The sequence below is a fragment of the Oratosquilla oratoria genome, chromosome 21 (genome assembly GCF_046742065.1).
Source record: "Oratosquilla oratoria isolate Oo_2021 chromosome 21, ASM4674206v1, whole genome shotgun sequence".
NCBI lineage: Eukaryota > Metazoa > Arthropoda > Malacostraca > Stomatopoda > Squillidae > Oratosquilla > Oratosquilla oratoria.
In genome coordinates, this window is record NC_134797.1 from 18,815,041 (window position 1) to 18,842,383 (window position 27,343).

At 40.0% G+C, this 27,343-nt stretch overlaps 1 protein-coding gene across 17 annotated transcripts in view; it reads left to right on the top strand.

The window, feature by feature from the left end:
- The window catches only part of gek (serine/threonine-protein kinase gek), a 320,798-nt gene that overhangs the window by 140,731 nt on the left and 152,724 nt on the right, over positions 1 to 27,343 (top strand). For 14 of the 17 annotated variants that reach the window (XM_076204399.1, XM_076204393.1, XM_076204402.1 and 11 more), the window contains 9 exons: positions 1,574 to 1,755; positions 2,352 to 2,369; positions 3,978 to 4,121; positions 4,446 to 4,568; positions 10,103 to 10,314; positions 10,840 to 11,069; positions 11,406 to 11,530; positions 13,535 to 13,641; positions 22,384 to 22,525. In XM_076204399.1, the coding sequence (XP_076060514.1) occupies positions 1,574 to 1,755; positions 2,352 to 2,369; positions 3,978 to 4,121; positions 4,446 to 4,568; positions 10,103 to 10,314; positions 10,840 to 11,069; positions 11,406 to 11,530; positions 13,535 to 13,641; positions 22,384 to 22,525 (1,283 nt within the window). The remainder of the gene's footprint in view (positions 1 to 1,573; positions 1,756 to 2,351; positions 2,370 to 3,977; positions 4,122 to 4,445; positions 4,569 to 10,102; positions 10,315 to 10,839; positions 11,070 to 11,405; positions 11,531 to 13,534; positions 13,642 to 22,383; positions 22,526 to 27,343) is intronic. The other 3 variants (XM_076204401.1, XM_076204410.1, XM_076204405.1) reach the window with 2 other exon arrangements.

Here is a 27,343-nt window from a genome sequence, read left to right on the forward strand (position 1 = left end):
TGGGAGTTCGTCGGGATGAAATGGGTGGGAGTGGATTTATGTCTTTCTTTGGCTACCTCCCTTGTAAGGGAAAAAAACAAACTTGTTATATGTATGTATGATACATCTGTCTATCTTTATACCAAGGGTTTTTTCCCCCTTACAATGGAGGTAGCCAAGTGAAAATCAAGTACCCACTTCCATCCACCACCCTTTCCACCCTCTCATCAAACTTGAGTATGGGAATCTCAGTTGTGAAACATCTTTAAACTAGTTAAATTGGGAAAGGGCAATTTCTGAGGAGGAAGGAAGGGAGAAGACAGAAGATAGGGGTAAGTGGAGAATAGTTGTGTATGCATGAAAGGGAGTGGGTGGGAGATGGGAGGTGAGGGAGTATGAGTGAAAAAATAATTTGATGCAGCCTGAAGGGATTTCTCCTCATCTCTTTTTCTCTATGAGGGGACGGAGAGGGGTGGGTGGGTTACTGATTTAATGAAGTGGCCTTGCTGTGGATGTGCTGTCTTGCAACACTGCTTCTGACCCAGGGCAGTGGGTGAGATGCAGGGATGACCCATCATCCAGGATTAGCCAAAATAAGAGGGAGGGAGGGATGGTGAATGGGAGTGGAGTATGTGGGGATGGAATGAATGAGAGTGGATTTTATGCCTCTGTTTTTTGGCTGCCTCCCTTGTAAGGGGGAACGAGCCTTTGGTATTTACCTAGTTGTGTTTACCTAGTTGTAATATATGGGAAGAGGAGCTATGCTCATAGTGACCCATCTTTGTATCTCTCAGCATCTGGTTTGTCCTTAAATTCTTGTATGGTTTTTGCACACACTATTGTTTTGTCTTAATTTGTTTCAGACATCCAACACTGTGTGTGGATTTTTTTTTTTTTTTTTTTTTTTTTTCTCTCTCTCCCAATCTTTTCTATAACTATCCTTTTTGGGTTTCTTTTCATGTCCTTTTGTTTTTCTTTTATTCCACTAATAAGCCTCTGTCTAGGACTTGCATGCCTTTCATGATTCTGTAAATGACCAGTAGATCTCCTCTTTCTCTTCTTTGTTCCAGGATTGGTAGTTCCAGTTTAGACAATCTTTGTTTGTACGTCAATTTTGAAAGTGTTAGTGCCATCTTTGTTGTTTCTCTTTGTATACTTTCTCTCTTTTTTTTTTGTGTGTGTGTGTGTGTGTCCATAGTGTCGCAGTGTACTCCAATCTTGGTCTTATCAGTGTGACTTTTCTTCTTCTTCTTCTTCTTCTTCTTCTTCTTCTTCTTCTTCTTCTTCTTCTTCTTCTTCTTCTTCTTCTTCTTCTTCTTCTTCTTCTTCTTCTTCTTCTTCTTCTTCTTCTTCTTCTTCTTCTTCTTCTTCTTCTTCTTCTTCTTCTTCTTCTTCTTCTTCTTCTTCTTCTTCTTCTTCTTCTTCTTCTTCTTCTTCTTCTTCTTCTTCTTCTTCTTCTTCTTCTTCTTCTTCTTCTTCTTCTTCTTCTTCTTCTTCTTCTTCTTCATCCAAGTAATTAAAAGCCACCTTTATTGATCTTTATTGGTATATGTATGTATGTATTTTAATTATTTATTTAATTATTTTTTTACAGATTCTATACACAAGTTAAGGTATGTTCATAGAGATATAAAACCTGATAATGTTCTTCTCGACGCAAATGGGCACATCCGGTTAGCCGACTTTGGGTCCTGCCTTCGACTGCAGGAGGACGGCACCGTGCAGAGCAACGTAGCAGTTGGAACTCCAGATTATATCTCACCAGAGATTCTTAGGGTAATGCATTGATGAGTTGATAAAATTTATGACTTGTACATATTTTGTGAAAATTGTCAATAATGTCAGAAGTGTTTATTAATGTCTTATTTGTGGATTTTACCATTATTTTTATAAGTAGTTGTTTCTTTTACATTTGATCCCTATTTTGCTTAAAATATATTTGAAATAGTACAAAAAGTGTTATATTGGAATTTGCATACTCAGATAAAAATGGTTTAATTCCTTCAGTGCAGTGATATTTCCTAAATTTAATAGGATAATGTGGTAAAAGCCAGAATACCTGAAAAAGGTGTCACTGTACCAGAGGTGTAGATAAAATTAGTCTTTATACCTTCATGACAGTGATACCTCTTCAGCTGAATAGAATTGTGTACCATTAGCTCTAAGTAAAATCCATTCAGGGTGACACATTCCAAAAGGGATTGATTGAAATAATATTGATCTTTTCTATATGGTGGTAGTTCCTCAACTGATTAGACATCTAACAAAGTTGAGATTGAAGTATAATTGAAATCTTATAATGGGGTCACTGCACTGAAAGGGGTTAAGGAAGGTATTTTCTCATGTATTGAGACCCTTTGTTCCTTCCTTAGGCCATGGGAGAGGGACAGGTTTGTTGTTGGAGTCTCCTTGAGAGAACTGTAAGTCACAATTGGCGTGGCTTGGAGAAAACCTGGAGTTGAATTAGCCGTATCTAATAAAAGACAGGGACAGGTTGAGCAGAACAATATGATTAATGTATGAATTTGATAAGGTTTCCTCACTTCGATTATTATTGTTATTGATTTCGTCAAATATGAAAAAAAAGGACTGATTATTTTTTCTTTGGAAAACAGAAACAAAAACACTCATTCACTCATAGATAATGGAAAACCTTTGAAGAATGTGGGAAACACAAATCATACATGTTTGTTTCACAGACAGTTACACAATCTCTTTTCCTCCATTTTGATTTTCAGTAACACATCTATCCCATTCAAAAAATGGCCCACAGAAAAGATTTTGCCTCACAAAGAGGAACTTTACTAATCAGACTACTGCTCATATTGGCTCTGCATTTTATGTCCACGGCTTGATGTCATAAGGTGGAATGGCTTTTTCCTTGGCTCTAGTGGCTTACACAATTATGATCAAGGAACCAATGACTTGTTTTATGAGAAGAAAGTTGGTTGGGGAAAGCAGACAGACTTGCAGATTGTACCTTTTCATGTTTGTTTGCCATCATGCATCTGAATTATCAGTGTTATTGAATTTGCATACAGCTTACCATAGAAGTGGGATATTAGAAATGGTTTTGGTGAATTTAGCTGATAGTTAGGTTGTACAAATATACTGGTTAACACACAGCTTGTTTATAAACATGATTTGCAGAGTTCAGTACTGTATTAGTTTATCATTGGATGTACTAGATTTTTTTTTTAAACCAAAAGGTGAATATTCATTAGAAGGCACTTACACCTGAAGCTGTTAACCTTTGGTTGATATGCACAGACAATCAGGGTAAAAGGTTGCACCTATTAGCTCATAGGTATCAAACTGGAGACCATAAACTAATGGGGTGGGATTGAAATACTACAGCAGTGATGTGCTGCTGTAGCAGAATGAACTTCAAGGTTGGCTTGTACCATAGGTCTGAATTGAATCACCAACAGCTTTTGGCAACAGCCCACTTGCCCTGAGTCTTGAAGAATATAGGGGAAAGGTGATAGCTTCAGTCATAACTAAGTGCTTCCTGATGTGAGTTCCTCACCATCATGATACAATATTAGCTTGGTAAAATTCATAGAACAGAGGTTGCTAGACTTATCCCAGTGCATGGTTATTTTAATTTTACTTTATTTTTTCTTTGTCAGTGTTGTCAAATATTTTTCCATTAACCATTTCCTAACTATATTTTGTTTACAATTTTTATTTGCCATGTGCAGTATTTTTGTCAACCAGGGCTTATCATATTGAAGTTGACTGATCAAAAAGAAGAAAAAGACAAGAAGTCAGGTGGTTTATAATTTTATTTGATTAAATGGTTGATTTGAATACAAAAAGTTATATTAGACCTTGCCTCATTGCCTAAACTATATATAGATACTTCAGGTTGATTGATGATCTTAAAATGTAGATGTTACATGTTTCTGTATGACTTCAGATGTGTAGAAAAGAGTATGTCAAAGCAAATGCTGGTTTACAAAGAATAAAATGTGTTTTCCCAACCTTTTCAACAGGCAATGGAGGATGGTCAGGGCCGGTATGGGTGGGAGTGTGATTGGTGGTCTTTAGGTGTGTGTATGTATGAGATGCTGTTTGGAGAGACCCCCTTCTATGCAGAGTCACTGGTTGAAACCTATGGCAAGATTATGAATCACAAGGTAAGCTCTTGCTCTGCGCTAGCAATATAGATGTAGAATGTGGTATTTAGTCCTAGGTTTTAAGAATGCTTCTGGTTTGCATTTCATGGGTAATTTAGAAGTTGTAAAAGTCCCCCCCCTCCCTCTCTCTCTCTCTCTCTCTCTCTCTCTTTTTTTTTCTTTTTTTTTTTCTTTCTTTCTTTCTTTCTTTCTTTCCTCTCTCCAGTCTCTCAGTCTCTCTCCCTTCAGGTTTTCAAATTCAGCACATGTAACTGTTGTGTGTCTAATTTTTTTTTCCCTCCCTCAAGGTCGATTTCTCTAACAAAATTGTTTTTCGTTTTACAGAACTGCTTTGACTTCCCAACAGATTTGGGCTATGATGTTTCTGAAGAGGCCAAAGACTTAATGAGGCAACTTATATGTTCCCATGAATTTAGATTAGGCAAGAATGGCATTGAAGATTTTAAGGTAAATTTAGAAAATGCAAAATATTTTCTGTCAAATTTCAAAATTCACTGATATGTATGACTCCAAATTGAGCCATATTTGTGTAAATGTTTCTTATATAGGATTAAGTGGTCATAGAGTCACAAGAGAGTGCCTCAGTGGAAGCGAGCTGTCATTCTATAGATATTTCTTTTGTTTCTGCACAATGTGGAGTTTGAGGTTTGTGAAATGGTGTCTTAATTTTGCTGATATGTATTACACCTATTCATACATACATATATACCAAGATGTCTTTTCCTCCTGATAAGGGGGATGGCTGACTGTAAACTTCCATCCACCCAACACCCATCTTGCACCCTTCCAAAACCCATTCATTTTGTAGCACCTCATGGATGAAGGGTTATCCTTGTCCCCTGCCACATCACTCAGGTCAGAGGCAATGCAGTGAGACACAGCACCTCCACAGCCCAATGGTTGTAAGTTGTTTACTCTTACCACATCCTTATATGGCCAAAAGAAAGAAGAAAAAAGTATATATATGGATCAGACAAGAAGACCGACCCATCAGGTCAGGCCATTCCTCCACCCATTTACAACCACTTTCTGTTTACTTGTATCCATTGCACTCTGTCTTCCGTGATTGACAGACCAACATTTCTCTCTCTTGCAACCAGTGCCCCCTTTCCCCCTTCCATCCTCTTCATTCTCAGTCTTCCTCTCAGATTCACACCATCCACATGTGTTGTACACTCTTGCTAGTCTTTCCACACTCACTCTTTCTGTATATCCAAGCCACCTTAGCATTCTTTGGGGTATCCTGTCTGACAGCTCCCTTTCCATTCCCATTCTCTGCCGCCCCACCATCACATTTTTTACTCCATCCATTGTCATGACACTTGCCATACTTCTCATGCACTTCATTTCAAACATGTTGAGGGTCATCCTTCTGCATTCTTCAAATTGGAAGTCTTTTTCCCACTACAGTGCCATGGACACTCCTTCATACAACCTTTACTTTTCATTCATTCCCAGATATTGATGACACTTTTCATCACTCCCCAGACATTTGCTTGCCTCCTCTAGTCTATGATTCACCTGTGATGCCTCACCCACTGCCACCTCGAATACATAAACTTACCACTTCCCCAAGCCTGATGTAGGAATGTTGGACAAATTTTATTTTTTGTAATACATATACACAATGGGTTTTTCCCCATTACAAGGGAGGTAGCCAAAAAACAAAGGCATAAAATCCACTCCCACCCAACCAATCCATCCCCACATACTCCACTCCCATTCACACTCCTCCCTCCCTCTTATCTTGGCTCCTCCAGGATGATGGGTTATCCTTGCATCTCACCCACTGCCCTGGATTAGAAGCAATGTAGAAAGACACAGCGCATCCACAGCAAAGCCGCTTCATTTAATCGGGAACCCCTCTTCTCCGTCCCCTCATACAGAAAAAGAGAAGACAAGGAGATATCCCTTTGGGCTGCATCAAAATATCATTCATGTATACTCCCTCATCCACCCACTCCCTTCCATGCATCACAGCATCATCCATACACAGCCATTCTCCACTCACCCCTATCTTCTGTCTTTCCCCTTCCTTCCTCAACAGATATTCTCCTCTTTCCCAATGCCCCTTTTACCCCATCCATCCATTTCGTCCTTGGTTGCCCCCTCATGTTCAACCCATCCATCACTACCTTCCACACCTCTTTTACTACTCTTTCTTCACTCACTCTTTCCATGTGTCCAAACCATCCCAATACTCTTTCATCAACCCATCTCCCAACTCCCTTTCCACTCCCATTCTCCTCACTTCCTTGTTTCTCACTCTATCCAGGCTAGTAACCCCTATCATACTTCTAAGGCACCTCATCTCAAACATGTTTAAACTCCTCTTTTCTTCCTCTCTTATGTTCCATGTTTCTGCCCCATACAGTGCTGTTGGCACAATTGCTTCTTCATACAATCTCTTAGCATCCATTACCAAATGTCTATTTCTCATTACACTTTTTAACTCCCCAAAGCATTTACTTCTCTCAATCTACATTCTACCTCCACCTCTACTCCCTTTCCCACCACATTCACACCCAAACATCTAAAGGTAGCCACTTCCTCAAGTCTCTCCCCCTTAATACTCATTTCCAGTCTGCTGCCACTTTCTCCCCTTGTAGATATCATCACCTTACCTTTACCCACATTTATCTTTAACTTCCTTTTGTACACCCTCCCAAACTCTGTCACTAATTTCCTCACTTCCTCCTCTGATCCTGTTACAAGCACAGTGTCATCAATAAACAATGACTGGCTTATCTCCCACTTTTCTTAATTTTCATTAACCATCTCATCCCCAAACCATTGCCCTTGCATTTACCTCTTGCACCACCCCATCCATGTATAAATTGAACAGTCAAGGTGACATAACACATCCCTGGCGAAGTCCCACCTTTACCTCAAACCACTCACTCTCTCCACTTATCCCAACACAAGCTCTACTACTCTCTCAAAAACTCTTGACTGCTCTTAAAAGCTTTCCTCCTATCCCATATGTCTCAAATACCTCCCACAGTGTCTTCCTGTCTACCCTGTCATAAGCCTTTTCCAAATCCATAAAGGCCCAAAAAACATCCTTACCTTTCCCTAAATCTTTATCACATATCTGTCTTACCACAAAAATCTGATCTACACAACCCCTACCTGTCCTAAACCCATGCTGTTCCTCACCAATTACTCCCTCTGTTCCTCTCCTAATTCTCTCAAGACCCTCCCATAAGCCTTCCCAACTACACTTAACAAACTGATCCCTCTGAAACTACTACACTCACACTTGTACCCTTTTCCCTTGTAAAGTGGAACTATACATGCACTCCTCCAGTCCTCTGGCACTCTACCCTCTCTTAAACAAACATTAAATAACTTCACTAGCCAGTCCACCATTACTGTACCTCCTTTTTTCAGACATTCTGCATGGCATCCATCCAATCCAGGTGCCTTAACTGATGTCATCACCTTAACAACTGCCTTCACCTCATCTTTACTTATTTCTCCTCCATTTTCTTCACTCACCACGGTCATTTTCTTAGCACTTCTCACTGCAACTATCTTTCCCTCCCTATCCTCCTTCACATTTAGCAACTCCCTAAAATACTCTGCCCATCTTCCCCTTACTGCCATCTGTTCCATTACCATCTCTCCATCTGCATTTTTTACCTTGTCCTCTACTTGACTTGCCTCCCCTTCCTCTCTTAATTTTTTTCCAGAACATCTTTATATTCTTTCAAAAATTTCTGTCATACTCATACCCCATTACACATCTGCTCTACTCTTTGCTTCCTTTATCTTATGCTTTACTTCTCTTCGTACCTCTCATATGATTCTCTTGTCCTATTTTGTAACCAATCAGTGAAAGTTTGCTTATTCTCTTCTACAACCTTCTTTTCTTCCTCATCCCCCCACTCACTACCCTTCCTTCTATTTCCTCCCATCGTTCTCATTCCACACACCATCTTTGCACACCTTGTGACTCCCTCCTTGAAGCATCCCCATTCCTCCACACCTAGTTCTACTCTATCCTTCACTTCCTCCCACTCCTCTCTCAGCTTCTCCTTTTCTTTCTCATTTAAGCAGTTTACTCTAAGCACCTCTTTACCTTTTAAGCAGTTTACTCTAAGCACCTCTCTACCTTCTATCTTTTTCCTCTTTCTCCATCTATCCTCCACTTTCAACTTACCTTCCACCAAAAATTATCTGATATTCCCCCCCACTCTTCCCATAGAACATGTACATCCAAAACTCCTACTCTTTTCCTGTTTACCATGTACATCCAAAACTCCTCCTACTCTTTCTCTGTTTACCACTGTAGTCCATTAATGCCCTATCCACCACCCTTCCATCACCCTCTCCCATGTGTACTTATGCTTGATTTTTTCCCTAATACTGTATCTGCTATCATCAACTCTAGACACATTTCCATCAACTCTCCACTACAATTTTTTCCTGGAATTCCACATTTCCCAACCACTGTTTATTGGTTCATTTCCTACCTTAGCATTAAGATCTCCAAATACCAGTACATTGACATTTTCCCTAAACCATCTATACAGTCATTTAAACCTATCCAAAAATCCTCCCTTTCCTCTACACTCTTCTCATTACCATGTCCATATGCACTTACAAAAACCCACATCTTCCTTCCCAGTTTCACCATCCATATTAACCACTTCAGTACAAGTCAAATTCTCACGCACAGCATTGGTTGCCATATGTATGATGCATCACACTACTCACATTATAATATATAGTCACTGCTCTATCACTCATCCACTTTTACTCTGAGTAATAATACATACATACATACATACATATACCAAGGCTTTTTCCCCCTTACAAGGGGGGTAGCCAAAAAGAGTAATAATAAACACAGAAAATGTGATCAAACCAGCTCACAGAATCCAGGGGTAACTCATGTACAACCACAAGACAAAATGTATAATCCAGACACTGATACTGGCATCCTCTTGTACTCGCTTGTACCTCATGACACCTACATAGGCATCATCATACTGAAGTGGTTCTCCTTGAAGAAACCTCCTTCCACTCCAGTACACAGTTACCTATCTCTTCACTTATTATTATAGCCACCTCTTCTCTCCCTCATCCGCTTTTCACTCCTGACACCCTCCCAACTATACTCCTAAACTCAGACTCACCTCTCCCTTTGAACTTAGTTTCACTCACTACCAATACATCCATCTTTCTTCTCACAAACATATTGCCTATCTCTTCCCTTTTACTCTTATCTGTACCACATCCACGTATATTGGAAGACCTGGTTGGTTGGAAAACTCCCAAACCCTCTTATGCCCCCCCCCCCCTTTTATTTATTTATTTGTTTATTTATTTACTTATTTATTATTTTTTTTTTTTATTGACTCAAATGGGAACACCTAGTGGCAACATTCTTCTTCCCCACCACAGGATTTGATGAAAAAAAGAAATGAACATTCAGAGAAATGGTACAGGACAGTAACAAGAGTTGGGGGGACAGCATAACTGAGGGACAGTCACAATATAATATAAGTATCATCATTTCTCTAAGAATAGAGATTTCCTCTATCACAGACAAAATAATGTGTGGCTCTGGTCCATAGGGGCACCCCATATAGACCTTAAATGATCAGCTGCATGCTACTGTGCAGCTTTTAACCCCACAGTAACATGCAGCCTACCCCAGATGTTATTTTTTTTAATGATTACAGAAAACATCAAGCTGCATTGTTTAATACTTTTTTATCTGTAGTTCCCTCATGCATACTTTATCCTCTTGATGTGTGATACTCACTTTTGGCAAATCTGTCTTCACACATTACATATACTTCTGTTACTTTAAACATTGTTTTGCTATCCACTTATGTTTAGGCCCATAAATACTATGTATGACTTCCAAGCCATTCATGTTATTGTTTGTGTGTGAAGGCCAGGTGTACACCTGCACCCTAGTTATATTGTGTATGAATGAATTAATACATAATGTGCATGTGTTGCAGAATCACCCTTGGTTTAATGGAGTGGACTGGAGCAGCCTTAGGGACAGTGTTGCACCTTATATCCCAGAAGTTTCCAGTCCCACAGACACAAGTAACTTCGATGTTGACGATTGTGAAATTCGGGGAAGTCAAGACACTTGTCCTCCCCCAGCACATGCTGCCTTCAGTGCTCTTCATTTACCATTTGTGGGGTTTTCATTTACACAAGACAGGTTTGTATGTTTGGATTTTGTGATCTTCATGGACTTGTGAGAACAACCACATCATGCAGCACTCACCCTCACCAACAGTACTCACAAACCTATACCATACATACATAGATACTATACCCATACACGCTAGGCTCACTCTTATGACCAAGTGTCAGCTCCTTTGGGTTGCACCTCCTGATGGAGGTGAGGGGGTTGACATATTTTGAAAATGGGCAGCTTCTCTTTCTATCTTGCAGGACTACCACATGCTACTTATCATTGGTCCCTGATGCATTACCCTCTGTAGTTAATGATTTGATATTCTTGTTTATTAAGTTTCAATATTTGAATGGAAATTTTTTAAATGTACATTTATAGTGATGATATGATTTAATGTCACAAACTCCCCCTTATCGGAGGGCTAGGACGGTGCCCCACACAGAGGACTTTGTAGTGTTTGTAAGATTTATAGTAAAATCCAAAATGTTGGTAATCAATACATTTTAGTTTAGAATGATTAATATACTAACTTCTTTTCTTTTGCAGCATTATAAGTGACAAAGGAAAATTAGCTGATACAATAGGAGGAACTGAAGATGGAAAAGATTCAGGGGATCTCCAGACCTATCAACATAGAATACAGCAATTAGAAAGGGAAAACAAAGAATTAAGGATGAAAATGTCATCGGATAAAGTAGATGGAGGTGGAGGCATTAGTAATGAAGAAACAAAAAAACTTATAGAACAAGTACAGTTATTAACTAAGCAAAATAAAGGTGAATATGTTGATAAGAATGTGGTAAACTTAGGGATTCACTTCATCAGTATTGTCTGAGTAAAGATTTAAATAGGCTTATGTGACAGGGAGGCAGAAATGAAGATCCAAAACATATTTGAGATGTATAGTTAGCATTTCAAGGATAAATAGAATGAGAAATGTTGAGGTGAGAAAGAATGAGGATGGAAAGTGATTAGTAAGATAGGATAGACCGTCAGAGAGTGCTAAGGGAAAAGACTAGTTGATGGGGTGAACTTGAGAATGAATTTTATGTCATGAATAGTGCTATGGTTATACCTGCTGTACTTTTAATGTTGTTTAAATTTTATTTCAGATTTATCTATAGAATTATCATCTGTACAGAAGCGAGAAGATATAGAGAATGAAACAGACTTGAAGTTAAAGGAACTTGACAAACAGTTGAAAATTCTAGGCCAAGAAAAAGAAACAGTAGGAAGAGTAAGTAAATTGTTTGGTAAAAAGTTGAAGTTACTTAAATATACATACATATACACACATATACCAAGGGCTTTTTTTCCATTACAAGGGAGATAGCCAAAGTCAAAGGTATAAATCCACTCATACCAAGTTCATCCCCATATACTCCACTCCCATTCACCACCTCTCCCTCCCTCCCTCCCTCCTTTCTTGGCACTGTTACTGTTAGCACAGACATTTAGAGAGGCTTTCATTAAATTTTAAGTTACCTGTGGTGTTTTGAAATGTTAGAAATTTTGTTCCATTAAATGCCATACAGTACCTTTTCATCAATGGAAGCATCATCATACTTAAATGGTTAGGTCAGTGAAGTTGCAGTTAATAACAATTCTTATAATCAGATCTGTTTTGTAAGGTGGTACACTTGTTCTTCTAGTAGAACAGGTCAACCTGAATTGGTTTGATCATATAATGAGATTGGATTAAAGGAGATATTGAGAAATTCATGAATTAATGATAATGGGAGTGAAAGCAAGTGTCAGAACAAGGGGAAGGTTGATAGATGAGATGTAATATCATACATACATATCAAAGGCTTTTTTTTTCCCTTATAAGGGAGGTAGCCAAAAAACAAAGGCATAAAAGCCACTCTCACCCATTCCATCCCTATCACACTCCACTCCACTCCACTCCACCCTCTTCCCTCAAAAAATGTTATATCAAATAAGTGAAAATGTGATTGGATGACAGTGAATTGGAGAATATGTTGAGCAGGATGGAGAAGGATGACGTGCTACCTCACCCATGAGTTGAAAGAAATGAAAGTAAATTTTGGGCATAAAATCTAATCCCATCAACAGAAATTTGCTACTAGTCCAAATAAGATTAGGCACATGAAGGAATAGTATTTCCCTTTTTAAAGGAAAAGGAAGTGTGGGTTTAAGGGAAGATGATTATTTTGGGACCATGACCAATTTTGATAACCATCCTGACAAAATGGAAGGATTATTCGAGTGTGAGTTATGAAACTTTATGGATTTGGAAAAGGCTTATGACAGGGTAGACAGGAAGGCACTGTGGGAGGTTTTTCAGATATATGGGATAGGAGGAAAGCTCTTAAGAGTAGTCGAGAGTTTTTACCAAAGGAGTAGAGCCTGTGTCAGAATAAAAAATGGAGAGAGTGAGTGATTTGAGGTAAAGGTGGCCTGGATAGAGTGAGAAAAAATGAAGTGAGGAGGGGAACGGGGTTGGAAAGGGCATTGGGAGATATGGTTGATGAAAGAATATTTGGATGTTTTGGACACATGGAAAGAATGAGTGAAGAAAGATTAGTAAAAGAGGCATGGAAGGCAGAGGTGGAAGGAGTGAACATGATGGGGCAACCAAGGATGAAATGGATGGTCAGGGTAAAAGGGACATTGGGAAAGAGGGGAATGTCTATTGAGGAAGGACGGGAGAAGACAAGATAGGGGTGAATGGAGAATGGTTATGTATGGATGATGCAGTTATGCATGGAAGGGAGTGGGTGGGTGAGGGAGTATATGTGAATGATATTTTGATGCAGCTCAAAGGGATTTCTCCCCATCTCTCTTTCTGCATGAGGGGACAAAGAGTGGTGGTCACCAATTAAATAAAGTTGCCTTGCTGTGGATATGTTGTGTCTTGCTGCATTACTTCTGACCCATGGCAGTGAGCAGGATGCAGGAATGACCCATCATCCAGAAGAAGCCAAGATAAAAGGGAGGGAGGGGGGTGAATGGGAGTGGTGTATGTGGAGATGGAATGGGTGGGAGTGGATTTTATGCCTTTTCCTTTTTGGCTACCTCCCTTGTAAGGGAGAAAAAGCTGTCATTCTATGTTTGTATGTATATATTTATGAGTTATGATGTAATATTGAAAATTTATGTTCTCCCCTGAGAAGGAGAAGAATGCCTATTGATATGGATTTATGTATGCATGTATGTGTCCTAGATTTGTATTATGTAATACCATATTGATGTTGTAACTCACCCTACTCTTTTACAGGAAATGGCTGAGTTGCAGGAAAAAATGGACCTCCAGGGGAAGGAACTTCAAGATGCTCTTTCTCAAAGAAAACTAGCTATGTCTGAATATTCAGAAGTGTCAGATAAGTAAGTCAAAAAAAGCTTTCATATTTATTTCATCATGTACAATGAAAGATGAAAATAATTTTTTTGATCCCTCCCCCTCACACACACACACACACACACACACTCACACTCACACTCACACTCACACTCACACTCACACTCTCTCTCTCTCTCTTTCTCACACACACACACACACACTCTCTCTCTCTCTCTCTCTTTCTTTCTCACACACACACACACACACACACACACACACACACACACACACACACACACACACACACACTTCAACGAACGGAGGCTTAGAGGACGTTCTGAAGAAAAGTGAAGTTTTGTGGATCCCAAAGCAAAGGAAGTGCCTATTGTATTTACAGGGTGGGGGGGAAATTGCTCGTGGAGTAGTGGGAAAGAATAGAAAGGGAGGGATTGCTGAGGGAAATGGAAGGAAATGAGGAAGGAGAAGACTTGGCCCAGGCAGACAAACGAAATGTAAACACCAAAAAACGGCCCCCCGACCAACTGAGTGACAACGAAATGTCTAATAAAAATGTAAAGATTAGAAGTATAGATAAGAGCAATACAGTAGAAAGTGATGAGAATATTTTCCAGGGATTTAAAGAGGGTGGGGGGGACACAAACCCCCCCCCCCGACTGACAAGACTAGAAGAGAAGTTCGATAAGATGATCGAGGACTGGGAGCGTAGGTTCGGTCATGTTAACAACATTGTACAGAGGGTTGAAAAATTGGAAGAACTAAAGAAGGAGAACAAAAACTTAACTAAGGAAATAGAAGACCTAAAAAGACATTTAAAAGAAGTAAAAAAGGAGAATGAAGAGTTAAAGATGAATAATAAAGAAAACAGAGAGGGATGGAAGACAATTCAAGAAAACAGTAAAGTTGCATTTACTGACATAATCAAACAGCAAATGAGAGAACAAACTGAAGACTCAGTTATTAAAGTGATGAGACAGAAGGAGAATATAGTAAGAGACTTAGCTGATAAAAAGAAATGTATAATTATATTAGGAATGGAAGAGAAACATAACCCAGATAGAACCTTAAGAACCAATGAGGAAAATGAAAAAGTAATCAGATTACTAAAATTAGTTCAGGAAGATGAACCAGAAATTATGAAGGAAATTGAGGAAAAATTCAGGCTCGGAAAGTATAGTACAGACAAGACCAGACCAATTAAAATTTAATTCAGGTCACAAACGACGGCAGAGAATATCTTATCCAAAACAGGGAAACTAGCAACAAGTGAACAATATAAAAAAGTATGGATAAAGAGGGAAATGAATAAAGAGGAAAGAGAGGAAGAAAAGCAGAAAAGACTTGAAGCTAAGAAAAAAAACGAGAGCAGAACGGAGTCAGAAAAAGAGAGATTCTATTGGAGAGTAGTGAATATGAAACTAAGGCGGTTCGACATACAAGAGAAAAACAAAAAGGAAACAGAGAACACAATGGAAGTGACAGAAAACTAAGAGTGTCTTACACAAATATAGATGGATTAATAACAGGATTGAATGAGCTGAATGATTATTTGAGAGAAAAAGAACCGGACATAATGGGAATTGTAGAAACAAAATTAAAAGGCCCACTACCACCCAACAGTGTAGGACATGATGCATATAATTATTGGATTAAAAACAGAGAGAAAAAGCAAGGGGGTGGAGTTATGTTCCTGACTAAGAAGGATATAAACGTGAGGGGTGTCATATATGGAAAGAATACAGTAGAGATGATTATGATAGAAGTGGAAGACAGAGATAAGAAGAGCAGAAAATTTGTGATAAATTATGTGCCTCCGAAAACAGCCTCATGGGAGGAGAGTGAACATAAAAGTATGTTAGAGGACACAAAGATAACATTAAATAAAATAATGGAAGAGGGAGGAAGAATAGTTATGATGGGCGACTTTAATTGCAAAGAAATCTACTGGGAAGAAATGACAGTAAAGGGTGGAGACGGCTCATGGGGAAACGCTCTACTTGAGATGATTACTGACCATACAATGACACAATGGATACAGGAGAACACTAGGAAGAACTGTCGAGACTAGACTTAATAATTACATCTGAACCTAGAATAGTGGACAAGATTGAATATAAAACACCAATAAGTAAAAGTGACCACATATTGATTGAACTGGAACTTAATGAAGAAAAATATATGAAAAGAAATGAACAATATAGAAAAGGAAGTGATGTATGAAAAAACAAACTTTGATAAAATAAGAGAATTCTTCCAACAAGAAAACTGGGAAGAAATATACAAAGAAGAAACAACAGTGGAAGAGAAATGGAATATTTTGAAAAAAAATTACAAAAAAGGAGTGGAAAAGTATGTCCCAAGACAAAAACAAGAAAAAAAAAAATGTAAAATGCTGGTACAACAGAAATTGTAGGGAGTTAAAAGACAAAAGAGACAAAGCCTGGACCAGATGGAAAAAAGACAGACCTGAAAAATGGAAAATATATACCTGTTATAGAAATGAATATGTACAAACGTGCAGAGAGGAAAAGAGAAAATATGAAAAAGATATCATAGAAAAGTGTAAAGATCAACCAAAACTATTCTACAGATTTGTAAACAATAAACTGAAAAACAAACAAGACTTGGAAAAATTAAGACAGGAGGGAGTTGAATACACTGAGTAAATGGAAATGGCGGAAATTATGAACAAACATTTTAAATCAGTGTTTACAAGGGAGAACATACAACCTGAAGAGAACGAATGGAAAGAGAAAGTCCCCCCTATGGAAGAAATAGAAGTAACAAAGAATGAAATATTAACACACTTGAGTAATCTTGATGTCAGAAAATTGCATGGACCGGATGAAATAGCAAACTGGATACTGAAAGAATGCAGGAATGAACTGGCAGACAAAATACATAGCATACTAAACAGTTCCTTGAAAGAAGGAAAAGTTCCACAAGATTGGAAAAAAGCAAATATAGTACCTATATATAAAGGAGGAAATAAAGAAGAACCTACCAACTATAGACCAGTCTCTCTAACAAGTACAATAGCAAATATTTGTGAAAGAATTATCAAAAGTAGATGGGTAAAATATTTAGAAAAAAACAAAGTGTTAAATCCAAGGCAATTTGGATTCAGACAAGGACGATCATGCGTCACCAATTTAATATGTTTCTATTCAAGGCTAATAGATATAATACAAGAAAGAGATGGATGGGTAGACTGTGCATTTCTACACCTAAAGAAAGCTTTTGACAAAGTACCACATAAGTTGCTTAAGAAATTAGAAACTGAAGGAGGAATACAGGGCAAACTACTAAATTGGATGGAGGACTTTTTGCAAGAAAGAAAAATGAGAGTAGTGATAAGAAACCAGCACTCAAAATGGGATGAAGTAATAAGCGGTGTTCCGCAGGGAACAGTTCTGGCCCCAATAATGTTTGCTATATATATTAATGATATGGATGAAGGAATAGAAAGCTATATGAGCTTCTTTGCAGATGATGCAAAACTACTGAAAAGAGTGAAAACTGAAGAAGATTGTGAATCACTACAGAGAGATCTAAATAAAGTACAAGAATGGAGTAGGAAGTGGGAGATGGAGTTCAATACAAAAAAAGTGTAGTATAATGGAATTTGGAAAAAGCAAAAACAGAATAACAGGAGCATATAAATTGGGAGAAGGAATAAAAAAGGTAGAAAATGAGAAGGACCTGGGAGTCATTGTTATGAATAATATGTCACCTGAGAAACATATGAATAAGATTTTTGGAGAAACTTATAATTTAATAAGAACAATCAAAGTTGCATTTACATACCTGGATGAAGAAATGGTGAAGAAAATCCTAATCATCCTGATAAGACCAAGATTGGAATATGCAGCAACGATATGGTCACCAAGTACAAAAAAATGTATAAGAAAACTTGAAAGAATACAAAGAGCAATTACAAAATTGGCACCAACACTCTCAAAACTATCATATGAAGAGAGACTAGAAAAACTTGAACTACAGACACTAGTGCAAAGAAGAGAGAGAGGAGATTTGATAGCTATTTACAGAATCATGAAAGGCATAGAAATTACTGATAGAGAGAATCTGATAAAATGGGATGACAGAAATACAAGAGGACACGGAAAGAAAATAAAAAAAGACAGCTATAGAAGAGATTTGAAAAAGAACAGCTTTCCTCACAGAGTAATAGACAGTTGGAACAAGTTAGATGAGAAAGTGGTGTGTGCAAAAACAATACATGAATTTAAAAATAGTTTAGATAAAATGAGATATGAAGACGGGACCCCACGAGCATAGCTCCCCTTCCCGTAAAATACAACTAGGTAAATACAACTAGGTAAATACACACACACTCTCTCTCTCTCTCTCTCTCTCTCTCTCTCTCTCTCTCTCTCTCTCAAAAATTCTTGAATAGTATTTGCACACACACTGTTGCAACACCCAATTTATTCCAGATATCCACCATTCTGTGTGGGAAGCTATTCTTTTTTTCAGATCTCTTCTATAACTATCCTTTTTGAGTTTCTTTAAGTCCTCTTGCTTTTCTCTTGTTCTACCTTAATAAATCATCTCAGTCTAGGACTTCCATCCCTTTCATAATTCTGTAAATAGTAGATCTCCCTTTTCTCTTCTTTGTTCCAGGGTTGGTAGTTTGAATTTGAACAATCTTTGTTCATATGTCAATTTGGAAAGTGTTGGTGCCGTCTTTGTTGTTCCTCTTTGTACATACATGCATATATCGAAGGCTTTTTTCCTCCTTATAAGGGAGGTAGCCAAAAAACAATGGCAAAAGACCACTTCCAATTATTCCATCCCTATCACACTCCACTCCCCTCCACCCTCTTCCCTCCCTCTTATCTTGGCACCTCCTGGATGACGGGTCATCCCATTCTCTTCTTTGTTCCAGGGTTGGTAGTTTGAATTTGAACAATCTTTGTTCATATGTCAATTTGGAAAGTGTTGGTGCTGTCTTTGTTGTTCCTCTTTGTACATACATGCATATATCGAAGGCTTTTTTCCTCCTTATAAGGGAGGTAGCCAAAAAACAATGGCAAAAAAACACTTCCAATTATTCCATCCCTATCACACTCCACTCCCCTCCACCCCCTGCATCTTATCCACTGCCCTGGGTCAGAAGCAGTATTGCAAGACACAGCACATCCAAAGCAAGGTCACTTCATTAAATCGGCAAAAAAAAAAAAAAAAAAATAAAAAAAAAAAAAAAAAAAAAACTATCACTGTCCCCTCATGCAAAAAAGGAGAAGACGGAGAGAAAGCCCTTTGGGCTGTGTCAAATTTTTCTTGCACACACTCCCTAACCTCCCATCCCCCACCCACTCCATCTCATGCATCTCAACATCATCCATATACAACCATTCTCCATTCACCCCTATCTTCTGTCCTCTCCTGTCCTTCCTCAACAGACATTCCCCTCTTCCCCAAAGCCCCTTTCACCCCATCCATCCATCTCATCCTAGGTTGCCCCCTCATGTTTACTCCTTCCACATCTGCCTTTCACACCTCTTTTACTCATCTTTCTTCACTCATTCTTTCCATGTGTCCAAACCATCCAAATACTCTTTCATCCACCCTATCTCCCAACTCCCTTTTCACCCCTGTTCTCCTCTTCACCTACTCATTTCTCACTCTGTCCAGCCTAGTAACCCCTATCATACTTCTCAGACACCTCATCTCAAACACATTCAAACAACTTGGCTCTTTGTATCCTTTCTAATTTCTTTATATTCTCTTTAGTACTGGGTGTCCATAGTGTCACAGCATAGTCCAGTCTTGGTCTTATCAGTGTAACTAATATTTTCTTTACCATTTCCTCATCCAGATAGTCAAAAGCCACTTTCAATGACCTTAGTAAATTGAAGGTTTATCCAAGTATTTTGTTGATATGCTTCTCTGGTGACATATCTTTGCTGATAATTACTTCTAAGTCCCTTTCCGAGCTCACTTTTTTTACTTCCTCTGCACCAATTTTGTATTTCCTCACTATTCTATTTTTACTTTTTCCAAACTCCTTTATACTACATTTCTTGATGTTAAGTTCACCACCTACTTTTGACTCCATTTTCAGACTTTATCTAAGGATTTCTGTAGTGAATCACAATCTTCCTCTGTACTTTCTTTAATATTTTTGCATCATCTGCAAAGAAGTTCATATAACATTCCACACCTTCATCCATGTCATATATATATATGGTAAACATAATCGGAGCCAATACCAAACCTTGTGGGACACCACTTATTATTCCCTCCCAGGTCAAGTATTGGTCTCTTAAGTATGTCCCTCATTTTTCTCCCAGTCAAGAAATCTTCCATCCATTCCAATAATTTTCCTTTAATACCACCTATTGATTCCATTTTTCTTAGTAGCTTTTTGCGTGGTACTTTATCAAATGCTTTTTGTAGATTTAGAAAAGCACAATCTGCCCATCAATTTCTTGTATTATTTCTATTAGTCTTGCGTAGAAGCAAATCAAGTGGGTGACATGTAATCTTCCTTGTCTAAAAACAAATTGTGTTGGATTCAGTATATTTTTTTCTTCCAGATGTTTAACCCATCTACTTTTGATGACTTTTTCACATATTTTTGCTATTGTGCTTGTAAGGGAGACCGGTCTATGTTGGATTTTCCTTGTCCCCTCTTTAATATATTGGTACAATATTTGCATTTTTCCAATCCTGTAGTATCTTTCCTTCTTTAAGTGAGTAATCAATTATGAGGGGGTTCTGAAAAGTTCCTGGCTTTGGGTAAAAGAAAATACAAGAAGATCAGTGAATTATGATTTTATTCAGCAATTCCCCTCTCAGATTCACACACTTGTTACAACAGTCCTTCAGTTTTTCTAAGCCCTGAAAAAAAGAATTCGGAAGGTTTGGCCTCCAACCAGGCCTCTGTAGCAGTGATCACTTTTGAATTGGAGTGAAATTTCATTACCTTGAGATGTTTCTTCAGTTGTGGAAAGAGGTGATAATTGGGGGGGGGGGGCAGGTCTGAGGAGTAAGGCAGGTGGTCTATCAATTTGAAGCCAAGGTCGCATATTTTCCGTAGAGTTTCATGTGCTGTGTGTGCTGGTGCATTGTCCTGCAAAAAGAGGACACCATGTCTCAACTTTCCATGGTGTTTCTGCTTCAAAGCTTCACACAATTTGTCCAACATAGACATGTAGTATTCTGTGTTGATGGTGCGACCCTTTGGCAGGTATTTTATGAGAAGTACTCCATCTTTGTCCCAGAACACTGAAGTCAGTACCTTTCCAGCTGACTTCTGGGTCCGAAACTTCTTTGGACGCAGTGAACTGCTGTGTCGCCATTCCATTGGATCATAGTGAAGCCAAGTTTCATCCATGGTGACTAAATGAGCCATAAAATAGGCCATCCCCACTGCAAACCGGTCCAAAATCGCCTTTGATGTTGTCACTCTGATGTGCTTCTGATCTGCGTTCAGGCATTTCGGCACCCATTTTGCGGAAAGCTTTCTCATGCCCAGAATGTTGTGAATGATGTGGCCAACTCTTTTGTGGGAAATCCCTAGAGTCTAATCTATGACTTTAGCTGAAATCTGGCGGTCCTCGAGAATCATGACGTGCACAGCATCGGCTTTCTCCTCTGTGGTTGCTGAAGTTGGCCGTCCTGACCGGGGTTAATCTGTGACCTCGAAATGACCCGTCTGAAACCTTGACACCCACATTTTCACTGTAGAGTATGATGGACAGTCATCCTTCAAGACGTCCTTCATCTCGCCATGGATTTCCACTGCCCTTTTGCCTTGCAAGAAGAGGACCTTCAATTTTACCAAAATCCACTGTAGGTGCTGCCATCATGCATTGAACCTGCAAAAAGGAAAAAGATATATTGTATACCATCATACTTTCTTTGCCCATCTTCTCCAAAATAGTTGTCCTACCTCCCCTGTAAAAGTAACAAATCTACCCTTTCATGATACCCATAAAGCCAGGAACTTTTCAGCACCCCCTTGTATCTTGTATATTTTGTGTGGCAGCTCATCTATGCATTCTTTTAACATCTAGTTTGCAAATCCATGTGGATCGTGTGATTATCTGACATCAAGTTATTTTATTTGGTCTTTTATTTCCTTCTGTGTCATAAATTGATCCATTATTTCTTTTTGTGTTATTGTTATTTCCCTCATGGGGGTGATTGCACTTATATTTCTTTGTCTCAATGCTGTACTTTTTCTCTAGTGAAAACTGACTTGAAGTGGTTGTTTATGGCTTCAGCCATTTCTAGATCTTCTGTATATTCTATATTTCCATGGTATAGTTTTACCATTTCCTGTTTATTTTTAAGTTTACCATTCTCATATCTTTAGAATAGTTTGGGTTGATCTTTATATTTTTCTATGATGTCTTTTTTGTAGTTTCTTTTTTCCTCTCAATACACTTTGACATATTCATTGCCATGGTTGATGTATATTTGCCACTTTCCATTTTTTTTTTTTTTTTTTTTTTTTTTTTTTTTTTTTTCAATCTTTCCCAAGCTTTATCTCTTCAATCTTTTGCCTCACTGCATCTTCTGTTGAACTAGCACTTAATGTACACCTTTTCTAGTTTCTGTCTTGGTATGTGTGTGTGTGTGTCACTTTTTCAGTCTCCTCATTCTCATCAGTGTTTTCTCAAATTAGATAAACTGAGATATATAACCACAACATCTTGTTTAACAGGCTTTTACGTGTATTTTTGTAATGGAAAAAAGAAAAGAAGACAGATTAATTTTCCATCTATTCCTTTCAGGCTGACAGAACTGCGTAATCAGAAACAAAAAATGTCCCGGCAGGTACGAGATAAAGAAGAAGAACTTGAAGCGGCCATGCAAAAAATTGATACTTTGAGGCAGGACTTGAGAAGGGCAGAGAAGTTGCGGAGGGAGTTGGAGGTAGGTAGATGGCTGTTCAGAGAAATATAATTATAATATGTATGTATGAGGTAGAATGTAGATTGAGAGAAGCAAGTAAATGCCTTGGTGGATTGAAAAGCGTAATGAGAAATAGACATCTGGGAATGGATGCTAAGAGGAGATTGTATGAAGGAGTGATTGTGCCAACAGCATTGTATGGGGCAGAAACATGGAACATGAGAGAGGAAGAGAGGAGTTTGAATGTGTTTGAGATTAAATGTCTGAGAAGTATGATAGGGGTTACTAGGATGGATAGAGTGAGAAATGAAGAGGTGAGGAGGAGAACAGGGGTGGAAAGGGAACTGGGAGATAGGGTTGATGAAAGAGTATTAGGATGGTTTGGACAGAATGAGTGAAGAAAGATTAGTAAAAGAAGTGTGGAAGGCAGAGGTGGAAGGAGTGAATATGAGGGAGTGTCCTAGGATGAGATGGATGGATGGGGTGAAAGGGGCATTACAAATGAGAGGAATGTCTGTTGAGGAAGGACGGGAGAGGACAGAAGATAGGGGTGAATGGAGAAGGGTTGTGTATAGATGATGCTGTGATGCATGAGGGGGAGTGGGTTGGGGATGGGGTGGTGAAGAAGTATGTATGAGAAAAAAATTTGATGCAGCCTGAAGGGATTTCTCCCCGTCTTCTCCTTTTCTGCATGGGGGGAAGGAAAGGGGGAGACACCGAATTTATGAAGCGGCCGTGCTGTGGATGTGCTGTGTCTTGCGACACTGCTTCTGACCCAGGGCAGTGGACAGGATGTAGGGATGACCCGTCATCCAGGAGGTGCCAAGATATGAGGAAGGGAGGAGGGTGGATGGGAGTGGAATCTATGGGAAATGGAGTGGGTGGGAGTGGTTTCTGTGCCTTTTTCTTTTTGGCTACCCCCCGTGTAGGGAGAGGGAGCCTTTGGTATATGTATATGTATGTATGAGATCTTTAATGTTATGCTCTGAATTTGGAATGAGGAGGTCACTTTTAAAGAGTTTAAATAGTGCAGGTGATAGAGTATTGCTCCTTGAGTAATTTTTGTACAATGTTTTTGTCCCTGAATGTGGCTGGAAAATGAGGAGTGTAGGTAGAGGTAGAATGTAGATTGAGAGAAGCAAGTAAATGCCTTGGGGGATTACAAAGTGTAATTAGAAATAGACATTTGGTAATGGATGCTGAGAGGAGATTGTATGAAGGAGTGATTGTGCTGACAGCTCTGTATGGGGCAGAAACATGTAACATAAGGGAGGAATGGAGAAGTTTGAATGTGTGTTTGAGATGAGGTGCCTTAGAAGTGTGATAGGGGTTACTAGCCTGGATAGAGTGAGAAAAGAGGAGGTGAGGAGGAGAACAGGGTTGGAAAGGGCATTGGGAGATATGGTTGATGAAAGAATATTTGGATGTTTTGGACACATGGAAAGAATGAGTGAAGAAAGATTAGTAAAAGAGGTGTGGAAGGCAGATGTGGAGGGAGTGAACATGAGGGGGTGACCTAGGATGAGATGGATGGATGGGGTGAAAGGGACATTGGGGAAGAGGGGGAATGTGTGTTTAGGAAGAACTGGAGAGGACAGAAGACAGGGGTGAATGGAGAATGGTTGTGTATGGATGATGCTGTGATATGTAAAAGGGAGTGGGTGGGGGATGGGTGGTAAGGGAGTATGCATGAAAAAATAATTTGATGCAGCCTGAAGGGATTTCTACCCATCTCTCTTTCTGCATGAGGAGACGGAGAGGGGGGGTGTTGCCGATTTAATGAAGTGGCCTTGCTGTGGATGTACTGTGTCTTGCAACACTGCTTCTGACCCAGGGCAGTGGGCGAGATGCAGGGATGACCCATCATTCAGGAGGAGCCAAGATAGAGGGAGGGAGGGGGATGAATGGGAGTGGAGTATGTGGGGATGAAATGGGTGGGAGTGGATTTTATGCCTTCATTGGGAGTGGGTGGGGGGATGGGGGGTGAGGGAGTATGTGTGAAAAATAGATTGACACAGCCCAAAGGGATTTCTCCCCATCTTCTTTTCTGCATGAGGGGACAGAGATTTAATGAACCACCTTGCAGTGTATGTGCTGTGTCTTGCGGTACTGCTTCTGACCCAGGGCGGTAGGGAAGATGCAGGAATGACCTGTCATCCAGGAGGTGGCCAAGATAAGAGGGTGGAGGGGAGTTGGAGTATGTTGGGGATGGAATGGGTGGGAGTGGTTTTTATGAGTGTTTTGGCTACCACCCTTGTAAGGGGGAAAAAGCCTTTGTTATATGTATGTATGTATGTATGTGTATGTTATATATATATATATATATATATATATATATATAACTTTTTTATTTTTTATTTCTCTATTCCTTGTAAGGGAGAATAAGCCTTTTGGGATATGTATGGATATATTTCTTGAGTGGGTAAGGAGGGCGCACCATGTAATGAATCAGTGGGGGTAAACCAGGTTTTGCTATTGTGTTCTACTGTAGAGGTGCTGTGTCTTGCTGTATGACCTCATGATCTGAACAGTATAGAGGGGGTTAGGGATTACTCCTCATCAATGAGGAGCTGAAATAGGAGGGAAAAATTAATTTTCCTGCGAAAATTACATTTGTTCCGAAGAATACAAACTCTTCGGTACTCCTTACAATAGGAGACTCGGACTTAGGAGGGAAGGAAGTTGTTATCTAGCCTGGGAAACTGCTGTAAGGAAAATCTAGTGTGCTAAGACTATGTTGACCAGACCCCTATACATTCCCCTCACTTTGAAGTGCACACCTTTCTGTTCCCTGGAGTGGAGACAGACAGGTTATAATCACTTTTGTACCACTGAAGGGCTTGAATTGATTCCCTTGGAATGCTTGAGAGCCCGCGGGTAAGGTAAGGGAATGTAAGAGTATGAGAAGGACTTTGGAAAGTTATCCCTGCAGTTGCCGAGCCAGAACCTGGATGAGTTGTCAGGGTCGGCTGTGTGCTCTTGAGGAGGGGTATATCATTTTCAGGACTTCTTGGGCGGCCACTATGGGGCCCAAAGAGAAGTTCCCTAAAGATTCCCGCATAACTTCTTTGAGGTAAAAGGAAGTGAACGTATTCTGGCTCTTCCATATACCTGCTTGAAGAACCTGGTTGACTGACAGATTCTTTCTGATGACTAGGGAGGTCGCTACTGCCCTCAGGTCATGGACAATCTGTGTGGTTCATGTCGCAGGCTCTGCGGATGACTTCCATTGTCCAGTAAGAAATGGAATTCTTAGTGATGGGCTACCTTTAGTAGAGATGAACAACCTCTTTAATTTTGGTCGAAGATGTTTGGTTCTCTTGAGGTAGGTCCGGATGGCTTGTACCGGGCATAGAACTGTTTCAGTCTATTCTCCCCCTGCAAATTCGTCTAAGGACGGAACACTAAAGGACCAGAATCTAGGGTCGGATTTGGCAGGATCTTGGTTTTTGGCAATGAATTGAGGCATGAAAGTGAAGGAGACCTCTTTCCATCCTTTGGAATGGGCGACTCTATAAGAGATGGCATGTAACTCCCCTACTCTCTTGGAAGATGCCAGGGCTAGCAGAAAAAACTGTCCTCTAGGTGAGGTCCTTCAGATGTGCCTCTCGGAGAGGTTCGTAAGGGGGACCCCTCAGAGAGTTCAGGACTAATGCCACATCCCGCGGAGGAGAACTGATTTCCCTGGGGGGGCATGATCTTTGAAGTGCCTGAAGAGCATGGAAATTTCTGGTGAAAGGGCTAGGACCATGCCCTTCAGAGAAAACACCTGATTTAGAGCTGCCCTATAGCCTTGTACTGCCGAGAGGGAGATCTTCTTGGACTTCCTGAGGAAGTGGAAGGAGGCGATCTCAGGAATGGTGGCTCGATCTGGGACTAACTTCCTGGAGTGGCACCATTTTGCAAAGGCATTGCATTTCCCTTGATAAAGGTTAGCTGAGGAAGAGCGAATAGGAGCGGACATGTCCTCTGCCACTTCTCTGGGAAAACCCTTCTTTAGGAGGATCCGGACCATAGTCTGAATGCGTGAAGATTGAGTGCTGAAGGGTTCTTGTGCCAAGGCCCGTTGATGGGTGGATACAGAAGATCTGGTCTTCCCTGAAGGGCCAGAGGCTCTTCTACTGCTAGCTCGAGGGCGTCTGGAAACCATGGGGCTTCGGGCCACCAAGGAGCAATCAAAGTCATCCGAAGGTAGGATGCGTGTCTTGCTCTCAGGAGTACCTTCTGGAGCAAGGGAAATGGTGGGAAAGCGTAGGAATCCAGGTTGTCCCAACTTTGCAGAAGAGCATCTTCTCCTGCTGCCAGAGGATCTGGGAAAGGGCTGAAATATATTGGGAGTTGGTGATTCCATCTCATTGCAAAAAGGTCCACTAGAGGGGAGCCCCATTTGCTGAGGATGAAGTTCGCTACCTCTCGATAGAGGGACCATTCTGTGTTGATTATCTGATTCTTCCTGCCGAGGTGGTCCGCCCAGACATTCCTCTTCCCCGGGATGTAGCGGGCTTTGAGTGACACCTGGAGATTCTTGGCTAGGTTGAGGATGTCCATCATCAGAAGGCATAGTTCCTGGGAGACTGCCCCCCTTGCTCGTTCAGGTAGGGTACTACCGAGGAATTGTCCGACATTATGCCCACTACTTTTCCTGAGACTTGATCCTTGAAGTGACGGAGAGCCAGGAGTACTGCTTTCAACTCGAGCCAATTGATATGGGCTGTCTGCTCGACTGTGGACCAGGAACCGCTGATGTGATCGTCGTTGAGGTGGGCTCCCCAGCCCTCCTTGGAGGCATCGGAGAACAGGAGGACTTCGGGGGGAGATGGGCCGAGGGGCATCCCCATG